This window comes from Salmo salar, chromosome ssa04 (assembly GCF_905237065.1).
Source record: "Salmo salar chromosome ssa04, Ssal_v3.1, whole genome shotgun sequence".
In the NCBI taxonomy this organism is placed as follows: Eukaryota; Metazoa; Chordata; class Actinopteri; order Salmoniformes; family Salmonidae; genus Salmo; species Salmo salar.
In genome coordinates, this window is record NC_059445.1 from 50,186,624 (window position 1) to 50,206,511 (window position 19,888).

Below are 19,888 nucleotides of genomic sequence, written 5' to 3' on the forward strand. Positions count from 1 at the left end.
TGATCATCCTTGAGCTGTTTCTACAACTTGATTGGAGTCCACCTGTGGTAAATTCAATATATTGGACATGATTTGGAAACGCACACACCCGTCTATAATGAGCAAAAACCAAGCCATTAGGTCAAAGGAATTGTCTGTAGAGATCTGAGACAGGATTGTGTCGAGGCACAGATCTGGGGAAGAGTACCAAAACATTTCTGCAGCATTGAAGGTCCCCAAGAACACAGTGGCCTCCATCATTCTTAAATGGAAGAAGTTCGGTGGTTCCAAGACTCTTCTTAGAGCTGGCCGCCCGGCCAAACTGAGCAATTGGGGGAGAAGGGCCTTGGTTAGGGAGGTGACTAAGAACCTGATGGTCACTCTGACAGAGCTCCAGAGTTCCTCTGTGAACCTTCCAGAAGGACAACCATCTTTGCAGCCCTCCACCAATCAGGCCTTTATGGTAGAGTGGCCAGGCGGAAGCCACTCCTCAGTAAAAGGCACATGACAGCCCGCTTGGAGTTTGCCAAAGAGCACCCAAAGGACTCTGACCAAGAGAAACAAGATTCTCTGGTCTGATGAAACCAAGATTGAACTCTTTGGCCTGAATGCCAAGCGCCACGTTTGGAGGAAACCTGACACCATCCCTACGGTGAAGCATGGTGGGGATAGCATCAAAGCGGTGGGGATGTTTTTCAGTGGCAGGAACTGGGAGACTAGTCAGGATCAAGGGAAAGATGAACGAAGCAAAGTACAGAGAGATCCTCGATGAAAACCTGCTCCAGAGTGCTCAGCACCTCAGACTGGGGCAAAGGTTCACCTTCCAACAGGACAACAACCCTAAGCACAGCCAAGACAATGCACGAGTGGCTTTGGGACAAGTCTCTGAATGTCCTTGAGTGGCTCAGCCAGAGCCCGGACTTGAACCCGACGAACATCTCTGGAGAGACCTGAAAATAGCTGTCCAGTAACGCTCCCCATCCAACCTGATTGAGCTTGAGAGGATCTGCAGAGATGAATGGGAGAAATTTCCCAAATACAGGTGTGCCAAGCTTGTAGTGTCATACCCAAGAAGACTCAAGGTTGTAATCGCTGCCAACGGTGCTTCAACAAAGTACTGAGTTAAGGGTCTGAATACTTTTGTGAATGTATATTTACGTTTTACATTTTTTATAAAATTTGCTAAAATTTCAAAACACCTGTTTTTGCTTTGTCAATATGGGGTATTGTGTGTAAGATGAGGGGGAAAACAATTGAATACATTTTAGAACAAGGCTGTAACGTAACGAAATGTGGAAAAAGTGAAGGGGTCTGAATACTTTCCGAATCCACTGTAAAATTACCTGTAAGGTCCCTCAGTCGAGCAGTAAATTTCAAACACAGATTTAACCACCAAGACCTGGGAGGTTTTCCAATGCCTCGCATTGAATATCCCTTTGAGCATGGTGAAAAACACTTTGAATGGTGTATCAATACACCCAGTCACTACAAAAGATACAAGTGTCCTTCCTAACTCAGTTGTCAGAGAGGAAGGAAACCGCTCAGGGATTTCACCATGAGGCCAATGGTGACTTTAAAACAGTTACAGAGTTTAATGGCTGTGACGGAAGAAAACTGAGGATGGATCAACATTGTAGTTACTCCATTAATTGACAGAATGAACGAAGCCTGTAGAGAACAAAAATATTCTAAAAACATGCATCCTCAAAATTAAGGCCCTAAAGTAAAACTGAAAAAAATGTGGCAAAGAAATTTACTTTATCTAAAAGTTACATTTGTGTTGTGTTGGCAAATCCAACAACACATCAATGAGTACCACTCTTCATAATTTCAAGCACGGACTAGGAAGTTATTTTTGGATAAAAAGAAACTTAGAGCTAAGCACAGGCAAAATCCTAGAGGAAAACCTCATTCAGTCTGCTTTCCAACAGACAAATTCACCTTTCAGTAGGACAATAACCTAAAATACACAAGGCAAAATATACAACGGCAAAAAAAAAGTATGTGAACCCTTTGGAATTACCTGGATTTCTGCATAAATTTTAAATAACATTTTATTTGATCTTGATCTAAGTCACAACAATAGACAAACACAGTGTGCTATATATATATATATATATATATATATATAAAACACTAATACATCACTTAAACATTCACAGTGCTGCACGTCGGAAATTTGCAAAAGTGCACCTGGATGTTCCACAGCGCTACTGGCAAAATATTCTGTGGACAGATGAAACTAAAGTTGTGTTGTTTGGAAGGAACACACAACACTATGTGTGGAGAAAAAAAGGCACAGCACACCAACGTCATCACGCTTTGGGGCTGCTTTGCTGCCTCAGGGCCTGGACAGCTTGCTATCATCGACGAAAAAATGAATTCCCAAGTTTATCAAGACATTTTGCAGGAGAATGTAAGGCTATCTGTTCACCAATTGAAGCTCAACAGACGTTCGGTGATGCAACAGGACAACAACTCAAAAGAGAAGTAAATAAACAACAGAATGGCTTGAAGAGAAGAAAATACGCCTTCTGGAGTGGCCCAGTCAGTCCTGACCTCAACCCGATTGAGATGCTGTGGCATGACCTCAAGAGAGCAATTCACACCAGACATCGCAAGGACATTGTGGAACTGAAACAGTTTTGTAAATGGGAATGGTCCAAAATTCCTCCTGACCGTTGTGCAGGTCTGATCCGGCACTACAGAAAACGTTTGGTTGAGGTTATTGCTGCCAAAGGAGGGTCAACCAGTTATTAAATCCAAGGGTTCACATATTTTTTCCAATCTGTACTGAGAACGTTTACACGGTGTGTTCAATAAAGATGAAAAATGATAATTGTTTGTGTGTCATTAGTTTAAGCAGACTGTATTTGTCTATTGTTGTGACAGATGAAGATCAGATACAATTTTATGACCAATTTATGCAGAAATCTAGGTAATTCTAAAGGGTTCACATACCTTTTCTTCCCACTGTACACTGGAGTTGCTTACCAAGAGGACATTTAATGTTCCTGCGTGGCCTAGTTACAGTTTTGACTTAAATCAGCTTGAAAAGCTATGGCAAGACTTGAAAATGGCTGTCTAAAAATGATCAACTTGACAGAGCTTGAAGAATTTTAAAGAGAATAATGTGCAAATATTGTACAATCCAGGTGTGCAAAGCTCTTAGGGACTTACCCAGAAAGACTCAGTTGTAATCGTACCCAAAGGTGATTCTAACACGTGCTGACTCACAGGTGAATACTAATGTAAATTAGATACTTCTGTATTTCATTTTCAATAAATTAGCAAAAATGTCAAAAAACATGTTTTCACTATGTCATTATGGGGTATTGTGTGTGTATAATCCATTTTGAATTCAGGAAGTATCACAAAATGTGGAATAAGTCGAGTGAATACTTTCTGAAGGTACTAGTACCGAATCGATGTGCAGGGGTACGAGGTAATTGAGGTAGCTATGTACATATCGGTAGGGGTAAAGTGACTAGGCAACAGGATAGATAGACTGAGCTGTAGCAGCAGCGTATGTGGTGAATGTGAAAGCATGTGTTTGTTGCGTCAGTATGCATGTGTGCGCATTTTGTGTGTGTGCGGGCGCATGAAGTGAGCTTGTGTTGGGGTGTCAGCGTAAGTATGTGTGAGTAGAGTCCAGTGTGTGCATAGAGTGAGTGCAAGAGTTTTTTTTATTTATTTTTAGACTAAGGTCAACGCAGGTAGTCCGGGTAGCCATTTGATGATCTATTTAACAGTCTTGGTTAGCAGTCTTACGGCTTGGGGGTAGAAGCTGTTCAGGATCCTGTTGGTTCCAGACTTGGTGCACTGGTACCACTTGCCATGCGGTAGCAGAGAGAACACTATGGCTTGGGTGGCTGAGCCAGAATTTTTTTTAGGCCTTCCTCTGACACTGCCTGGTATAGAGGTCCTGGATGGCAGGGAGCTCGGCCCAGTGATGTACTGGGTCGGACTCACAACCCTCTGTAGCGCCTTGCGGTCGGAAGACTTGCAGTTGTCGTACCAAGCGGTGATGCAGCCAGTCAAGGTTCCTCAATGGGGGAGGAGCAGATGGCAAGAACGGAGAGAAGAACGCAAGGAAATCAAAAGATAGAAGCGGCAGCTGTACAGATAATTCATCCAAAGGGCTTTGACAACTTGAACACGTCAGAAAGCCAACACAATATGATGCCCCTTCACCTTATTATTCAGCCACTAACTTAGATAACTAGTAAGTTAAACTTAGGGGTCATGTTAACACTGAAATCTTTGTTTATCATTTCTAATCCTTGCTGCGTTTTGTAAAAGCAGATCTAAAATGATTCTCATTGTCTTTTCTGCTCGGCATCAGATTAATTTTGTGCTTCAGTTGCACTTCTCCACTCAGATGAGATTTCACAAACGGGCATTCTATCAGCAAAGCGCTCTGACTGATGTGTAGTTACTTTGCTCCGGTACTTTCCTTGGTGTAGCCAGCCTATTTTTCTCCTGTAAAATGCAAAATTACCTTCTTTTTTTAACATTAGGAAATGTTGCTGACTATATTTCTATGATAAACAGAAATATGATGGCCATGCATAGTTTTTGCAAAAAGTACCTTGCTTTTACATTGTAAGCTCAATTTGCCATATTGTGTGGCTGCCAGCCAAATAGCGTTCCACTTCTGTTGTCATCTGATGAAAATGAAGCTATTTTCTAACAAAATGTTTTGCACAAATGTATTTTCTGTGAAGGAAAACTATAGTTGCAAATCACTGATCACTCTATTGAGGCAAAAAAAATGAACACACTTGACTTTCAATATAAAACACAACCCCTGTCAATACACAGCTGGACTCAGCTGCTCATGCTTTCTCCAGTTGTGCTATTTACAAACAAACACGTGATTGGCTCAACTGTTCTGGGGGAACTACGGTAAGCTTCGTAATGTAAAATAATGTGACAGGTGAAATGAAGAACGCTATCTGCTTTATCTCCTAACAAGTTGAACAAGTTGATTGCAGGTATTTACTTAAAAAGTATCTACAAATACTAAAATGAATAGAAAAACTTCAAATAAATAGTTAACAGTATTGAAAAACCACCCCGTGATGATTTCCAAATAGCCTGGTACACAGTCATGACGAACTTAGCGGGAGTGTTTTTGTGCTCTCCTGCCAACTTTGGCTACTCTTATTTTAAATCCTCATAACACGAACAGCAATTTTCTTGGACAATTTCAGACGTATCTACTTCCATTATGAATCGACTCAAACATCCTCCTAAAACAAGAAAACATCTCGCATCGACAACGTAGTCCAGGCTAGGCCTAATTCAGCTAGCTCTACTAACCCAGTTAGCCCTGCTAATTCAGCTAGCTCTACTAACCCAGTTAGCCCTGCTAATTCAGCTAGCTCTACTAACCCAGTTAGCCCTGCTAATTCAGCTAGCTCTACTAACCCAGTTAGCCCTGCTAATTCAGCTAGCTCTACTAACCCAGTTAGCCATGTAAGCTCAGCTAGCTCCTCACACCATGAGTCCGACACGGCAACCAACGATGTAGACGACCTAAACCAGAACCAGAGCAAAGGGATTTTAGAAGCAATGAGGGTTGACTTTTCTACCAAACTCGAAGGTGTCTTAAATGACAATATAATATTTTACCAATGTTTTCTAATTTTAATTATTTAATTAGTGGTGCTGACTTGACTGCCGGTTATTGGAGGGAAACGATTTCCTCAACATCAATGCCATAGTAAAACGCTGTTTTTGGATATAAATATGAACTTGATAGAACTAAAAATGCATGCATTGTCTAACATAATGTCCTAGGAGTGTCATCTGATGGAGATTGTAAAAGGTTAGTGCATCATTTTAGCTGGTTTTATGGTTTTGGTGACCCTGTCTTTGAATTGACAAAACATTACACACAACTCTTGTAAATGTACTGTCCTAACATACTCTAAATTTATGCTTTCGCCATAAAACCTTTTTGAAATCGTAAAACGTGGTTAGATTAAGGAGATGTTTATCTTTCAAAGGGTGTAAAATAGTTGTATGTTTGAAAAATTTGAATTTTGACATTTATTTGGATTCAAATTTGCCGCTCTTGAAATGCACCTGCTGTTGATGGAGTGCACCACGGGTGGCACGCTAGCGTCCCACCTAGCCCATAGAGGTTAACAGGGATTAGTGAGGTTAAACGTGACCTTCAAACCTACTCCACACGCTTGGACGAAGCAGAGGAACGATTTAGCATGGTGGAAGATACTGTCGTCACTGTAAAAACAACAACCGAAAAGTTGGAAAAACAGTTGGCGGACCTTACCTCAAAACTAAGCTCACTAGAGAACCACCACAGGAGGTCTAATTTGACACTGGTTAATCTACCTGAAAAAAGGGGAAATGGTGATGCAGCTGCATTTCTCGAGAGATGGCTGCCCAAGGCATTGGGGCCGGAGAACTTTCCGGACCGCCTACACATTGAAAGAGCCCATCGGCTTACATAAAGACTTAAGTTTCGATCATATCCTTGGACTAAAATGATTGACACTCATGTGCCTGTTCATTTGTGATCTTTGATCATTTTTTAGGTTTATAAACTTATCATGGAATACTATGTTAACGCTATATGTATGGGCCATTAAATTACATGGTAGCTATTAGCAATAGACCCTGTGTTGTGGATCATCTACAACTATTTTGGACTGTCCATACTGTAACGTTAATGTAACGTTAGTCTCAAGCTTCACTAACGTTACTGTTTTAGGTGGAGTTATACTTAGCTACCTTTCAAACGAAGACTACGTGATATTTCACATAACATCTTGCTAGATAGGCCTTTTGTTTTGTTCGTGAGGAGTAATAGCCGAGAGTAGGCAGGAGACACTTTGTTTGGTTTAGCGTCACTTTGGTCAGACTGCTCCCTTTAATGGATCAGGCGTCCACCAGCGTATACTTTACGATTAGGGGGAGGGGAAGCGTTGGGTGTCTTGGTTAGGGAATTAGGGGAATGTGGTTCAGTGTTTTACTGTTAGGATAGATTTGTTTGTTTCAACAGATCTTTACATATTTTCTTCACGAAAAAATACTCACGCGATGCTAAACATATTTAGATATGCCTTTATGCTATAGCTTATTCCATGTTTACATCTTTGGTTAAATGACATCAAATGCAAAACTTAAATTTACTTAGTGGAATGTCCGTAGAGTTGGTAAACTATCCAAGCTTAAAACAGGTTACTACTAGGCTTAAACAACTCTATTCAACTTCCTACAAGAAACTCACTTGTTGAAGGATGAGCTACTTAAAGTACGCAGGAGACGGCAAGAGGAAGTAGTAGCATCCTATTTCTCCTCTCATTCTCGTGGCGTTATGGTTTTAAATTCACAAATTAGATCCGTTTCAAGTGGATAATATTATACCTGATACAGCTGGTGGATACATCTTGATACAGGGAACTCTTTTGAATGAGCACATTAATCTGGTTAATGTTTATGGTCCTAATGATGATAATCCAAAATTCTTGGAGAATGTATTTCTATTGATAGGACTTTACCAGGAAGGGAGGCTAATGGCAGGGGATTTTAATTGCACTCTTGATCCTCATCTAGATCGCTCCTCTGGTTTAGACACTTCCCAGAAAGTGTCTAAAGAAATTTCATTAAGGACTTAAATCTATGTGATCCTTGGAGGACTCAGAACCCAAGTAAAAGGGAGTATTCACGTTACTCGTCGACATTTAAATCATATTCTCGTATAGTCTACTTTTTAGTTTTTTGCTTATTGCTTCCCAATGTAGCAGGATGTGGAAATGATAGTATTGTTCTGAGTGACCATTCCCATGCATCATTATTCTATAGGGATACAAAACTAGTAAAAGGATACTCTAGATGGCGTTTGCATCCCAGATGGTTACAGGACCCAGACTTCTTACATTACATTTATTTTACATTGAACACTGACCAAACGTCAGCGAGTACCAGAAGGGAGCCTTTCAAAGAATATATTTGGGGGCAAATGATAAGTTTTACCAGTTTCAAATCAAATCAATTAAATCTGAAAATGAGAGAGATGGACAGCAAAATCGGAGAGGGAAGCTTTTTTGGATAACTCAGTAGAAGTAAACCAATAATTATTTGCTCTTAAAGCTCAGTATGAAGAACTTTCCACCTCAATGGCTGCAAACAGCTTAATGAGGCTGAAACAGTCCTTCTATAACCAAGGTGAAAAACCTGGTAAATTGCCGCCTTGGCGCATTAAGAAGTTAAATTCAGACAATTTATGAATTGCATTAATAGCTCTAAGGACAATTATCTATGGATCCTGTAGAAATAAACCAAACATTTTCTTCCTACTACAACACACTTTACAACTCTGAATCTCCTGAGAACTTAACTACTCATTTTTGGATGGTCTTGATTTTCCCTCTATTTCAGAAGATGCAGAATTGGATCTGGAAAAGGAATGGGATGGTGTTGAAATTTCTGATGCTATTTTCAATATGAAGGGAGGTGAAGAGGCAGGTCCAGATGGGCTCCCAATAGATGTTTAAGGAAAAACTTCTAGGACCACTTTTGGATATGTATGCTGAATCCTTTCATTAAAGGTTGTTTCCCCTCCTCTGTAAGGAGTGCTTTAATCACTCTTATTCTGAAGCCTGATAAATCCCCAACAAAATGGGAAAGTTACAGACCGATATCTCTTTTGAACTTGGACAAAAAACATTTTGGTAAAGCCTTAGCCAGGAGATTGGATAGAGTGCTCCCATATCTAATACACGAAGACAAAAAATGCTTCATGAAAAAACAAGATTTTCACAATGTGAGGAGAGTACTAAACATAGTGCACATGTGTGAAGGGTTCCCTGATACTGCCATACTCTCACTTGATGCAGAGAAGGCATTCGATACAGTTGAGTGGTCTTTTTTGAAGTGCTTAAGAGATTTGGGTTTGGGAACTACTTCTGTAAATGGATTAAGATATTATATACCGACCCCACTGCAGAAGTTGCCACTAACAACTTGATTTCACTTTTCGGGGCACAAGACAAAGATGTCCGGCCAGCCCAGGACTCTTGCTTTTAGCTATAGAACCCTTTGTCATTGCAGTAAGGACTCACCTGTCAATTAGTGGAATTAAAACATACGATTTTGAACATTGAGTGGCCCTGTATGCCAATGATACCTTCTTATTCCTAAGAGATTTAAATAATTATCTTCCCTCTCCAATTTAATTAACAACTTGTCAGTTTTCTATAGTTTTAAAATTAATAAAACCAATTCTTCCATCCTTTTCCTGAACAAGCAAGACAGACTGAATCCAATTGTACAGCATCCATTTGTGAATACAGAACAAGGTTGCACACACACACACACACACACACACACACACACACACACACACACAGGTATTAAAATCACACCGGAAATGTGATTCTTGAGTTGAACAAATTATGAACCCATAGTAACAATTAACATTTGCTTTATTGCCTATATCTATTATTGGTAGAATAAATATCATTTAGATTAACCTTCCGCCCAGATTTCTGAATCTATTGCAATCAATTCCTCTGGCTCCAACACCTTTATTTTTTCCAAAGATCCTCTCAAATTGTATCCTGCGCAACAGAAAACCAAGGCTTAGAATTTATCTTCCTTATTTGCCCTATGATGGGGGGGTGAATCCTGGGTGAATCCCCTGTACTATCCAGTTTTGCACCAATTTGGGGCAATGACAATTTCACACCTGGTAAAAATGACATTGGGTTTAAAGAACAGGCAAGAAAAGGTATTGTTAGAGTAATGGACTCTAACAGAGCTCATGTCGTTTGAAGAACTAAAGGGAAAATGTAACTTAACACGAAAGCATTTTTTCAAATACTTACAATTAAGAATCTTTCTTTTTTTCCCAGTCGAAAACAACCTGCCCTACAACCTCCTTTGACCACTTTAGAAACGCTCTCTGTTAAGGTGTTATTTATTTATTTAACCTTTATTTAACTAGTCAAGTCAGTTAAGAACAAATTCTGCCGGATGTGATACAGCCTGGATTCGAACCAGGGACCGTAATGATGCCTCGTGCTCTGAGATGTAGTGCCTTGGGCCACTCTGGAGCACACTCAATTACGGGAGAGGTCAAATTACGTCACTTTATGGGAAAATAATAGCTACTCTTAAAGACAACTCTGATAGTAAGATACTTCAGTGGATATAAGATATGCAGGAAAATACACTGCTCAAAAAAATAAAGGGAACACTAAAATAACACATCCTAGATCTGAATGAATGAAATAATCTTATTAAATACTTTTTTCTTTACATAGTTCAATGTGCTGACAACAAAATCACACAAAAATAAATCAATGGAAATCCAATTTATCAACCCATGGAGGTCTGGATTTGGAGTCACACTCAAAATTAAAGTGGAGAACCACACTACAGGCTGATCCAACTTTGATGTAATGTCCTTAAAACAAGTCAAAATGAGGCTCAGTAGTGTGTGTGGCCTCCACGTGCCTGTATGACCTCCCTACAACACCTGGGCATGCTCCTGATGAGGTGGCGGATGGTCTCCTGAGGGATCTCCTCCCAGACCTGGACTAAAGCATCCGCCAACTCCTGGACAGTCTGTGGTGCAACGTGGCGTTGGTGGATGGAGCGAGACATGATGTCCCAGATGTGCTCAATTGGATTCAGGTGTGGGGAACGGGCGGGCCAGTCCATAGCATCAATGCCTTCCTCTTGCAGGAACTGCTGACACACTCCAGCCACATGAGGTCTAGCATTGTCTTGCATTAGGAGGAATCCTGGGCCAACCGCACCAGCATATGGTCTCACAAGGGGTCTGAGGATCTCATCTCGGTACCTAATGGCAGTCAGGCTACCTCTGGCGAGCACATGGAGGGCTGTGCGGCCCCCCAAAGAAATGCCACCACACCATGACTGACCCACCGCCAAACCGGTCATGCTGGAGGATGTTGCAGGCAGCAGAACGTTTTCCACGGCGTCTCCAGACTCTGTCACATCTGTCACATGTGCTCAGTGTGAACCTGCTTTCATCTGTGAAGAGCACAGGGCGCCAGTGGCGAATTTGCCAATCTTGGTGTTCTCTGGCAAATGCCAAACGTCCTGCACGGTGTTGGGCTGTAAGCACAACCCCCACCTGTGGACGTCGGGCCCTCATACCACCCTCATGGAGTCTGTTTCTGACCGTTTGAGCAGACACATGCACATTTGTGGCCTGCTGGAGGTCATTTTGCAGGGCTCTGGCAGTGCTCCTCCTGCTCCTCCTTGCACAAAGGCGGAGGTAGCGGTCATGCTGCTGGGTTGTTGCCCTCCTACGGCCTCCTCCACGTCTCCTGATGTACTGGCCTGTCTCCTGGTAGCGCCTCCATGCTCTGGACACTATGCTGACAGACACAGCGAACTTTCTTGCCACAGCTCACATTGATGTGCCATCCTGGATGAGCTGCACTACCTGAGCCACTTGTGTGGGTTGTAGACTCCGTCTCATGCTACCACTAGAGTGAAAGCACCGCCAGCATTCAAAAGTGACCAAAACATCAGCCAGGAAGCATAGAAACTGAGAAGTGGTCTGTGGTCCCCACCTGCAGAACCACTCCATTATTGGGGGTGTCTTGCTAATTGCCTATAATTTCCACCTGTTGTCTATTCCATTTGCACAACAGCATGTGAAATGTATTGTCAATCAGTGTTGCTTCCTAAATGGACAGTTTGATTTCACAGAAGTGTGATTGACTTGGAGTTACATTGTGTTGTTTAAGTGTTCCCTTTATTTTTTTGAGCAGTATATTTCAGCAGAGGACTGGGGTATGAATATGCACTAGAGCTCAGATACAGACGATAAATGACCGCCTGAGATCGTTGCAATACAATTGGATAACGAGAACATATATCACCCCTATTAAGCTTCACAAATGTGACGCTAATATCCCAGATTGTGTGTTAAATGTAAAACGCATCTAGGCACCTTGTATTATTGCTTGTGGGAATGTGCTGAGATCAAGTTTTGGGGCTCAGTACTGTGCTATATCTCAGAGATTACCCCTACCCCAATGCCACTAATCCCTAGACTTTGCATCCTAAATATTTACCTACAGAATATCTCTTTACATAGGAGAGAAAATAAAATGGTTGACCTGTCTATTATAAGCTAGATGTTAATTTGCTCTCCACTGGAAGTATGTCAGTTCCCCCTCACTTGGTCATTGGTTAAAATAATGAACATCAAGACTAGCTCTTGAAAAATGTATTTATATAGTGAAAAAGAAAGCCCCAGAGTGTCATGATATTTGGGATCTATCTGTTTAATTTTGGCAAACGGGTGATATTGTAAAAACATTGGAACTGGAAACAAGAACATTCTTTCTGTAAATTGTTGATTGTCTTATTTGGAACTAATAAATGTGTACAAAAATCTAAAAGGATACTTGAGATATATATTAAATGTTTAATAAATGTGACAAATGTGAGATTTTTTCCCCCTCACAGAATCTAGTAAACTCTATATTTTACAGCACACTATAAGGAGTATAATATCGCCAATGGTCTTACATGTAAAGGTATAAAAAGGGCCTAGAAAAAACTGGCACTTTCATCATTATTTTTTTCCAAATATCATTTGTGATACAAAGCATGTCAAATATCCTTCCTCCCAATTAAGATTCTGTGAGAATTGCCAGAAGAATGTGATATTTTCAGGCTATCCTGGCGTGGAATCGCCCACCTGCCTATTACAAGCCAACCGGCAGCAGTAGGAACGGAGACGAGGGGGGGAGCTGCTTGTGGGAACATTGACACCTAAGTAGATGAAAGGCTCCATGTGAAGATAACATGATTTATTCAGCTTCCCCTTTCTCCCTAGAAGCCCCTGGCCTACCCTTCACAGCGCAACATCCACAAAATGCTGTCTTAACGTTACTACAGGTCAAACAATAAAATTCCATCTAACATTGTGTCTGTTGTCTTGTAATGCCTACCATCAATGACATACAAATACTTTAGAGACAACAGTGATGCATTGAGAGGGAGGGTGTGGGGTCAGTAAAAGGATTGGGCTACCTATGTTTCAATTCCCAAGTCACATCAGTGCCCTCATCGATCCAAGGCAATAAGCAGGCAGACATACTGACAAAAGGTGAAGGAGACAAGATATAGACAGAGGTTGACTATATAATTAAGAATCGAGGAGGAAAGGAAGAGAGGATTCTCCTAGAACAGAGGGAACAGAGACACAGCAGTCACCAGTGATATTAGAGAAGGAATGCTGGCAGTAATCCCCCGCTCCCCTGTGGTATTTTAACAGTTCCTCCCCTTCCCCTGTTGCCATCAGTCAGTCAGAACACAGCCGCTAATGGCCTTGCCTGGGCCACCTGGGGAGGCTGTCCCACCTCATCGGACCCAAGGTCACATGCTGGCTGGAGACGCCTCTCTGTGCGTGTGTGTGAGAGATTGAGTGAGTCAATATGGATCTTGAATATAGGCATCTGCACCAAATTCACATAGAAATGTGAGTTAAAGATCTGTTGTTCTCATTAAAAGCAAGTCTAAAAAGCGGTAGATATGTTCTATGTGCGCTATTTCTATGCTTCCCGTTCTTAAAGGAAAAATCCACACAAAACCACTCATAACTATAATTTACAGTGCTACATAACACTAATATGTGAGAACAATATTTTTTGTTTAAAAAAAAAACATTTTATCATTATAATAAGGTTGGCAACGATACATGAAAATCATTGTGGAAATCTGTTGCAGCTCAAGTTGACTACAAAACCAACAATGCACTGCTAGGTAGCTAGCTAGCAAACGTAGCTACACACAATAATACCAAAGTCAATATCAGCATGTGAAGTAGCTAGTTAGTGCAATTTGTTTAAGCAATTTTACAGCTATCAATTTAGGAATACAATCTCACAATTTTCAACCTGCAGCTCGATGTGCCTCACAGAGTGGAGTCTGACATTCGCAACAGCACCATGCAATGCACTCTGGACTGAAGAGGCAGACAAATAGGATACATGTGTTAGACCCTCTGTTAAATGACATTCCTCGAGATAGAAATATCGCAAAAATATGATCAGTGGCTCATTCGAGAGAAGACATTATGACATCGGCCAGTATTGAAATCTGACACGTATGATAGACATTTCCGCGATCTAAAAGTCCTATTCCTATTCACTTCTAGTGTAGGGAGAGTGGCTTTATCTCAATGCTACGTCATACCGGACACATTTCTGCCTGCTCCAACGGCAATATCGCATCTCAGATACACATGAAAACATGAATTGCCCCAGGGAATTGATAGAACATCGCTCAGAGATGCACAAAAACAATATAAATTGGGTGAATATTTACTTTAAGTTTCATTTTTTGCATGTGACTTATGGTTTTGTACATCAGCTTCAAAACAGCTGAAAATACAATATTTTTGGTTATGGAAAATATATTTCACAGCGGTTTAGATGGTACAACGATTCTTTACACCAGGGGTGTCAAACTCATTCCATGGAGGGCAGAGTGTCTGCAGGTTTTTGGTTTTTCCTTTCAATTAAGACCGAGACAATCAGGTGAGGGGAGTATCTTACTAATTATTGACCTTAATTCATCAATCAAGTACAAATGTAGAGTGTAAACCTGCAGAAATTCAGCCCTCTGTGGAATGAGTTTGACACATGCGCTACACTATACTTGCATGTTTATCACAAACTGCAATTTCTGCAACCAGGAAATGGCAGAGCGATTCTGCATAGGGCATCTTTAATAATTACTAAATACATGAATTGACTATTAACCAAACAGACAACAGAAATGGGTCTCTAGCTCATGAAAAACCAGGAAAATATGTCCTACCATTTATCATGTATGAGGTGAGTTCAATGATCACAGAACTACCTACCATACGGTCCATATTGGGGCATCATTGATTTCCCTAAAGAGACTTCTTCTCAACTATTCTTGGAAAGTCATCTCTAGGGCAGGCTGCACAACAACAAAATAATATCACCCAAAATAAAGAACTGAAAACAACCACACGTGCATACCAATAATTCCAGGAGAGGAGAAACTGATAAAACTTCACACACACCCTAAATCAATCAGCTTATGTCCCCTTGCCTGACAGCAACGGTTTCAACACCGGTGACAGGTGCTGCCTGTTGCAGACCAATTTGCCACGCGTTTATTTCATCTTCTGTCATGGGGGACCATTGACAAAAATCAAACAGTCTAGTAAATGGAGACAGGTATCCACAAAGAAACTTTATATAAAATCTTCGTAAGTTATATCAAGCACTGTATTACCCACAATTGACTATAACCAGAAAAGGCTACCAAGCCAAATTCTCACACTTGGATGACAAAAGCTCAACAGATTGTCCCCAATTCAAACAGATTGAGGATAGTAACAGCTCATATTGATTCGTTCTGGCCCGTTCCTCAAATCCTATATATATCAGAGAATCCCTAGTTCCTACTTCTAGGACATAGACACCACTGATGACTGACAATGTTATATTCTGGAATTTATGTTAGGAGCAGCCAGGGGTCTCCTTGCTGTTGCACACAGTCTCCACTCTCCAAAACGAGTCCTAGCTTGGAGCACTGTAAAAAAACAAATACAAAAATGATGATAACTTAAATTAAATAAAAAAGGTAAGGATTGGCTGTTTGGCTCAGACATCTTCAGGTAAGATAAAGGACTAAGGGCCGGCTCTAGGCATACGCGACATAAGTGGTTGCCTATGGGGTCTCAACTTACGGTTGAGAGATCGAATAGTAGAATGCACAAAGTGCAAGTTCAAAATTTGGTTGTGCATCAGCAACTTTTCTCATTATGTCAGTCACTAACAGTCACTCAATTAGCCATGTCAGATAATGTTTTGATTGGTAAGTTAGTTTAGCCAGCTACCTAAACTAGTAGTAATCATGGCCGAATACCAACTGGCACGTGCTTGACCTCCAGGGGGCTCCCATTTACCTTGTCACTCACTCAGAAATATTTAACACAGCAAAATGTGTAGAATTGCAGGAAATTAGCTGTAAAACTGCAGTTTTTTTCTAGGTATGCCCCATTGCAAAATTTGTACAACACAGGAGGTTGGTGGCACCTTAATTGAGGAGAACAGGCTTGTGGTAATGACTGGAGCGGAATTCCATGTTTTTGATTCCATTCGCACTGTTCTCTCCTCAGCAGCTTCCTGTGGTGTAGAAATGCAAAATCTTGCTTTAAAACTGCAAAATGTTCACTCCACCCCATGGCAAAATGTGTAAAGTTGCAGGATATTAACTTTCAAACTTTTATGTTTTGCCTGCGAGGTGGGGAGGCCCAACCAAATATCGCTTATGGGCCCCAAAATGTACTGCTGAGAGCAGTACCGTGCGGCTCTTCAAATTGGCCCACCACTTATTAAGAGCATCTACCTCAACGCTGCTCCTCAGTGGTTTCCTATGGCAATGTGAATGTTTCCATGGCAGCCGCGGATCACACCATCATCGGGCAGCGGCACCATACCAGCACTAAACTTCTCAACAAAAGTTCCCCTGCCTTGCACATTCGTTAATGGCATTCGAAAAACAAGTCGACCTTTCGTATTGAAACAACACAGTCCAAATCTCAAATGAACTACTACAACAAATATTTTGTAGACTGTGTAAGACGAGACCCAAGTCGGCTTGCTGCCTCGCTCTCACTGGCTGCACTCAGAACTTCTCAAAATCTTTTACATTGGCTAATGTTACCGAGCGTTCACAATGTATAGCATACCTGTCAAGATGTACAGAAGAACAATAAATAAAGCATGCTGTCCTTTGGAAAGCGGGTAATTCCTTAGGCAAGGCAGGAACATTTTGAAAGTAGAGCCGTCTTCCATCGAACACGCTTGTCTGTCCGCTGGACTACGAAACCTCCTCAGCAACAACTCCAAACTGCGATTGGACTGTACCACTAGAGCACCAATAGGGGGGCTCACCTGATTCCAGCGATACAGTCAAATGAGAAGCAATCCTCCAGCACACCATCCCTGAAAGAATTGTGTAATATATAGATTACGTCATCCATATTGCAAATAAAGATTTATACATTTATGCTACAGTTGAAGGACACATTTACTGAGTAGGCCTATGAGATAAGATGTGTTTCTGAACGGGGGTAATTTCCCTGTGGTAATTGGTAAGTAAAAACACATTAACTATCATTAATTAACTGAAGAATGAATAAAGATTTTCTGAATGAGATCAATATAAGAGACATGAGTAACAATATGGCCTGAAATTTGATCAACCGCTGATTAGACATATTTTGCAGGTTGCAACAAATCTTTGGTTAAAGGGATATTACACAAACATGTATTCTAAGCAAGTGGAGGTTTTAATCAGACACATTGCTATATACAGCATGGAGAATGCAGCACAATGAGCGTGGCACGTGCCAGTGTGGTACACATCCATTGCTGTAAGCCTATCTCTGCTCCCCATGTCCGAATTCCTTCCTGTTCCCATGCATGTTTGGCCCAGTCACCTCTCTCTGAAGGCAAGTTAACTCAGGACCAGCATCAGCCTTAATCCCCTGTTCCCCACTGGTAATCCCCCCACCATAACCTCTCTCCAAAAACCCAATCTGTGCATCCGTCCCCCTGCCGTTCTTCAACAACTAGGACACATCACCCCAAGTCTAATTGGGGCGTTCAGAAATTAACTAGCTAATCCTTGCAAACAGCAATTGTGGGGGGCACCCCTCCTTTTGGCTGGAACCTAACCAGGTCAGTGCTTTAATTTGAGTCTCATATTCTGTCTTCTCAAGAGCCACCAGGGACACAATTACTCTCCTGACACCCTATTCATCCACACCCTGGCACAGTGAGGCAGGCCAGGGTGTGTGTCTAAGTGTGTGTGTTGGGATGTGTTCTGCATGTCTTTCCATCTGATTTATGAGATGGGGGAAGAATATATCTTAAAGAGTGCCCTAGCCATTGTGAAGGATGCTAAGAATACTTTTCCGACCACAACAAAAGAAGACTGTTTTTTAAAAAGCACAATGTCCTGGTATTGGATTCTAAGAGATACATTGTCAGATTAGTAATGAAATTCCATTAATAATGGGGTTATAAAACGTATTTTTATGTACTCTGCGCCATCGTCCTGGAACGCCTTACAAAATACTTTTAAACTGGAAGAACTTGTCCCGATTGGTATTTTTAAATCACTGATGAATGATCTTGAGACTGATTCCCTGACCTGTCAATGTTTTTAATTTGCTGTTTTTGATTTTGTTATACTCTTGTGAATTCTATGGTTTTTACTAGATTATTTGTAGATTTTCAGTTTGTCTGTACTTTTTGTAATGACTTGGTGCTGCCTATCTTGGCCAGGATGCTCTTGAAAAATAGATTTTTAAATCTCAATGAGCCCTTCCTGGTTAAATAAAGGTTTAATTAATTAAAGTGCTCAGACACTGATATCCTACTGTGTGAAAAAAGAGAGAATGTTTATAGGCTGCTACGCTAGATACCAGTCAGCCAGAGCCATTATTACTTGCACAGATGCAGGCTTACAGTTGGTACAGTCTTCTTGTTAGGGAGTCTGTCAGAGAGTTTTGATGGTGAGAAAGAGTGGAACAGATACATGCTTCATTTGTTTCATTTTATGATCTATGGTTACACCACACTCATGTCCTCATCAAAATACAATGACTTCAAAGTTTCACCAAACTCTCCCACAACCCCTCATCACGGGGTAGCGAGTGGCTGTCATTACAGAAACATTGTGCCTGCCTGTCAGTAGCCCCAGCAGCAGAGCCCCAGGAGCTTTCACCTCGACGTGCCTGAGAGCAGAGGCACTCATTCAGCTCAAGACCTTCTCATCTGCCATGGATTAGATCAACTGAGATCTGAAACTCGACACCGTGTTCTATTTCAATCTATTTCCCCCTCTAGCGGTCTCAAACTTCAATGTTTTTTTAATTTTTTACTTTCACATCCCTCAGGTGTCTTCACTTTTTCCAACACAACCTTTCCCACTGATGCAATACCTTAATTCATGCAATGAGGACATATATTAGGATTTCATAAAGCAGTCAAGTGTATATGAAATAAAACGTATTTCATTATTGTGTGTTTGCAGTGTGTTTATTGCTTCACCAACGGAAAATATACAAAAAGAAGCTGGCCTTGCAAGTGACTCTTAACCTCAGATCTACCATATTAACTCAATTTTTAAGTCTATGGAACTTGTTTTTGTGTGACTTAAAATCAAGAATGTGTCTTATCTGCTTGCATGTTCCCATCTATATCATTATAGAGACATTCATCTGTTGTCATGCAAATAATCTAGAACCAGACTGCAGAATCCTCTTCTTAGATTAATACTTTGCACTCTGATCCATGTTAGTCTGATGAATGCTGTGCATGTTCTTGTCATCACCTTAACCACATGGTTTGCTAATGAAAGAACACATCTGCATATCTTTAGCAGGAACATGGATGGTTTTTGAGACAGGCAGCATTATTAAAAGGTAATGAAGTAAAACAATTGCACTACCATTGTCAGACACCAGGGCACATTTGTTATACAAATTCTCTGGTGGGACCATAATACACCTGTTATAAAACATAATTGATGAAATGAAGCAATAAATTGAAGCTGAGGGCGATAGAGGAAAAGGAGCTGTGTAACAGAAACACTTTCACTTTGAACAAGAACCATGATGACATTTTTGATGGTGGATTTGTGGTCTCTTTAAAACTATGTTGTCCTGTGGCTGGGATAACAAACATCCCGTCCTGCAATCCGTGTTCACATTGTTCTCTTTCACAGAGCACTTTGTCTCTCTGTGGAATGTTGAGTAAGCCTCAAGGGCTCTTCAGTGAGTGCCAGGGGGATTGGAGGGGCTGGTGGAAGTGAAGCTCAGTGTAATAAG

At 41.1% G+C, this 19,888-nt stretch overlaps 1 protein-coding gene across 2 annotated transcripts in view; it reads right to left on the minus strand.

Annotated features, from left to right (window-relative positions):
- nectin3b (nectin cell adhesion molecule 3b) overlaps positions 1-16,962 on the minus strand; it is an 81,788-nt gene extending 64,826 nt beyond the window's left edge. Inside the window, exon 1 of one of the 2 annotated variants that reach the window (XM_014196905.2) lies at positions 16,739-16,962. In XM_014196905.2, coding sequence (XP_014052380.1) covers positions 16,739-16,844 — 106 coding nt within the window. In that variant the 5' untranslated portion in view covers positions 16,845-16,962. The remainder of the gene's footprint in view (positions 1-16,738) is intronic. The other variant, XM_014196904.2, reaches the window with a different exon arrangement.
- Between the last annotated feature and the right edge of the window lie 2,926 nt (positions 16,963-19,888).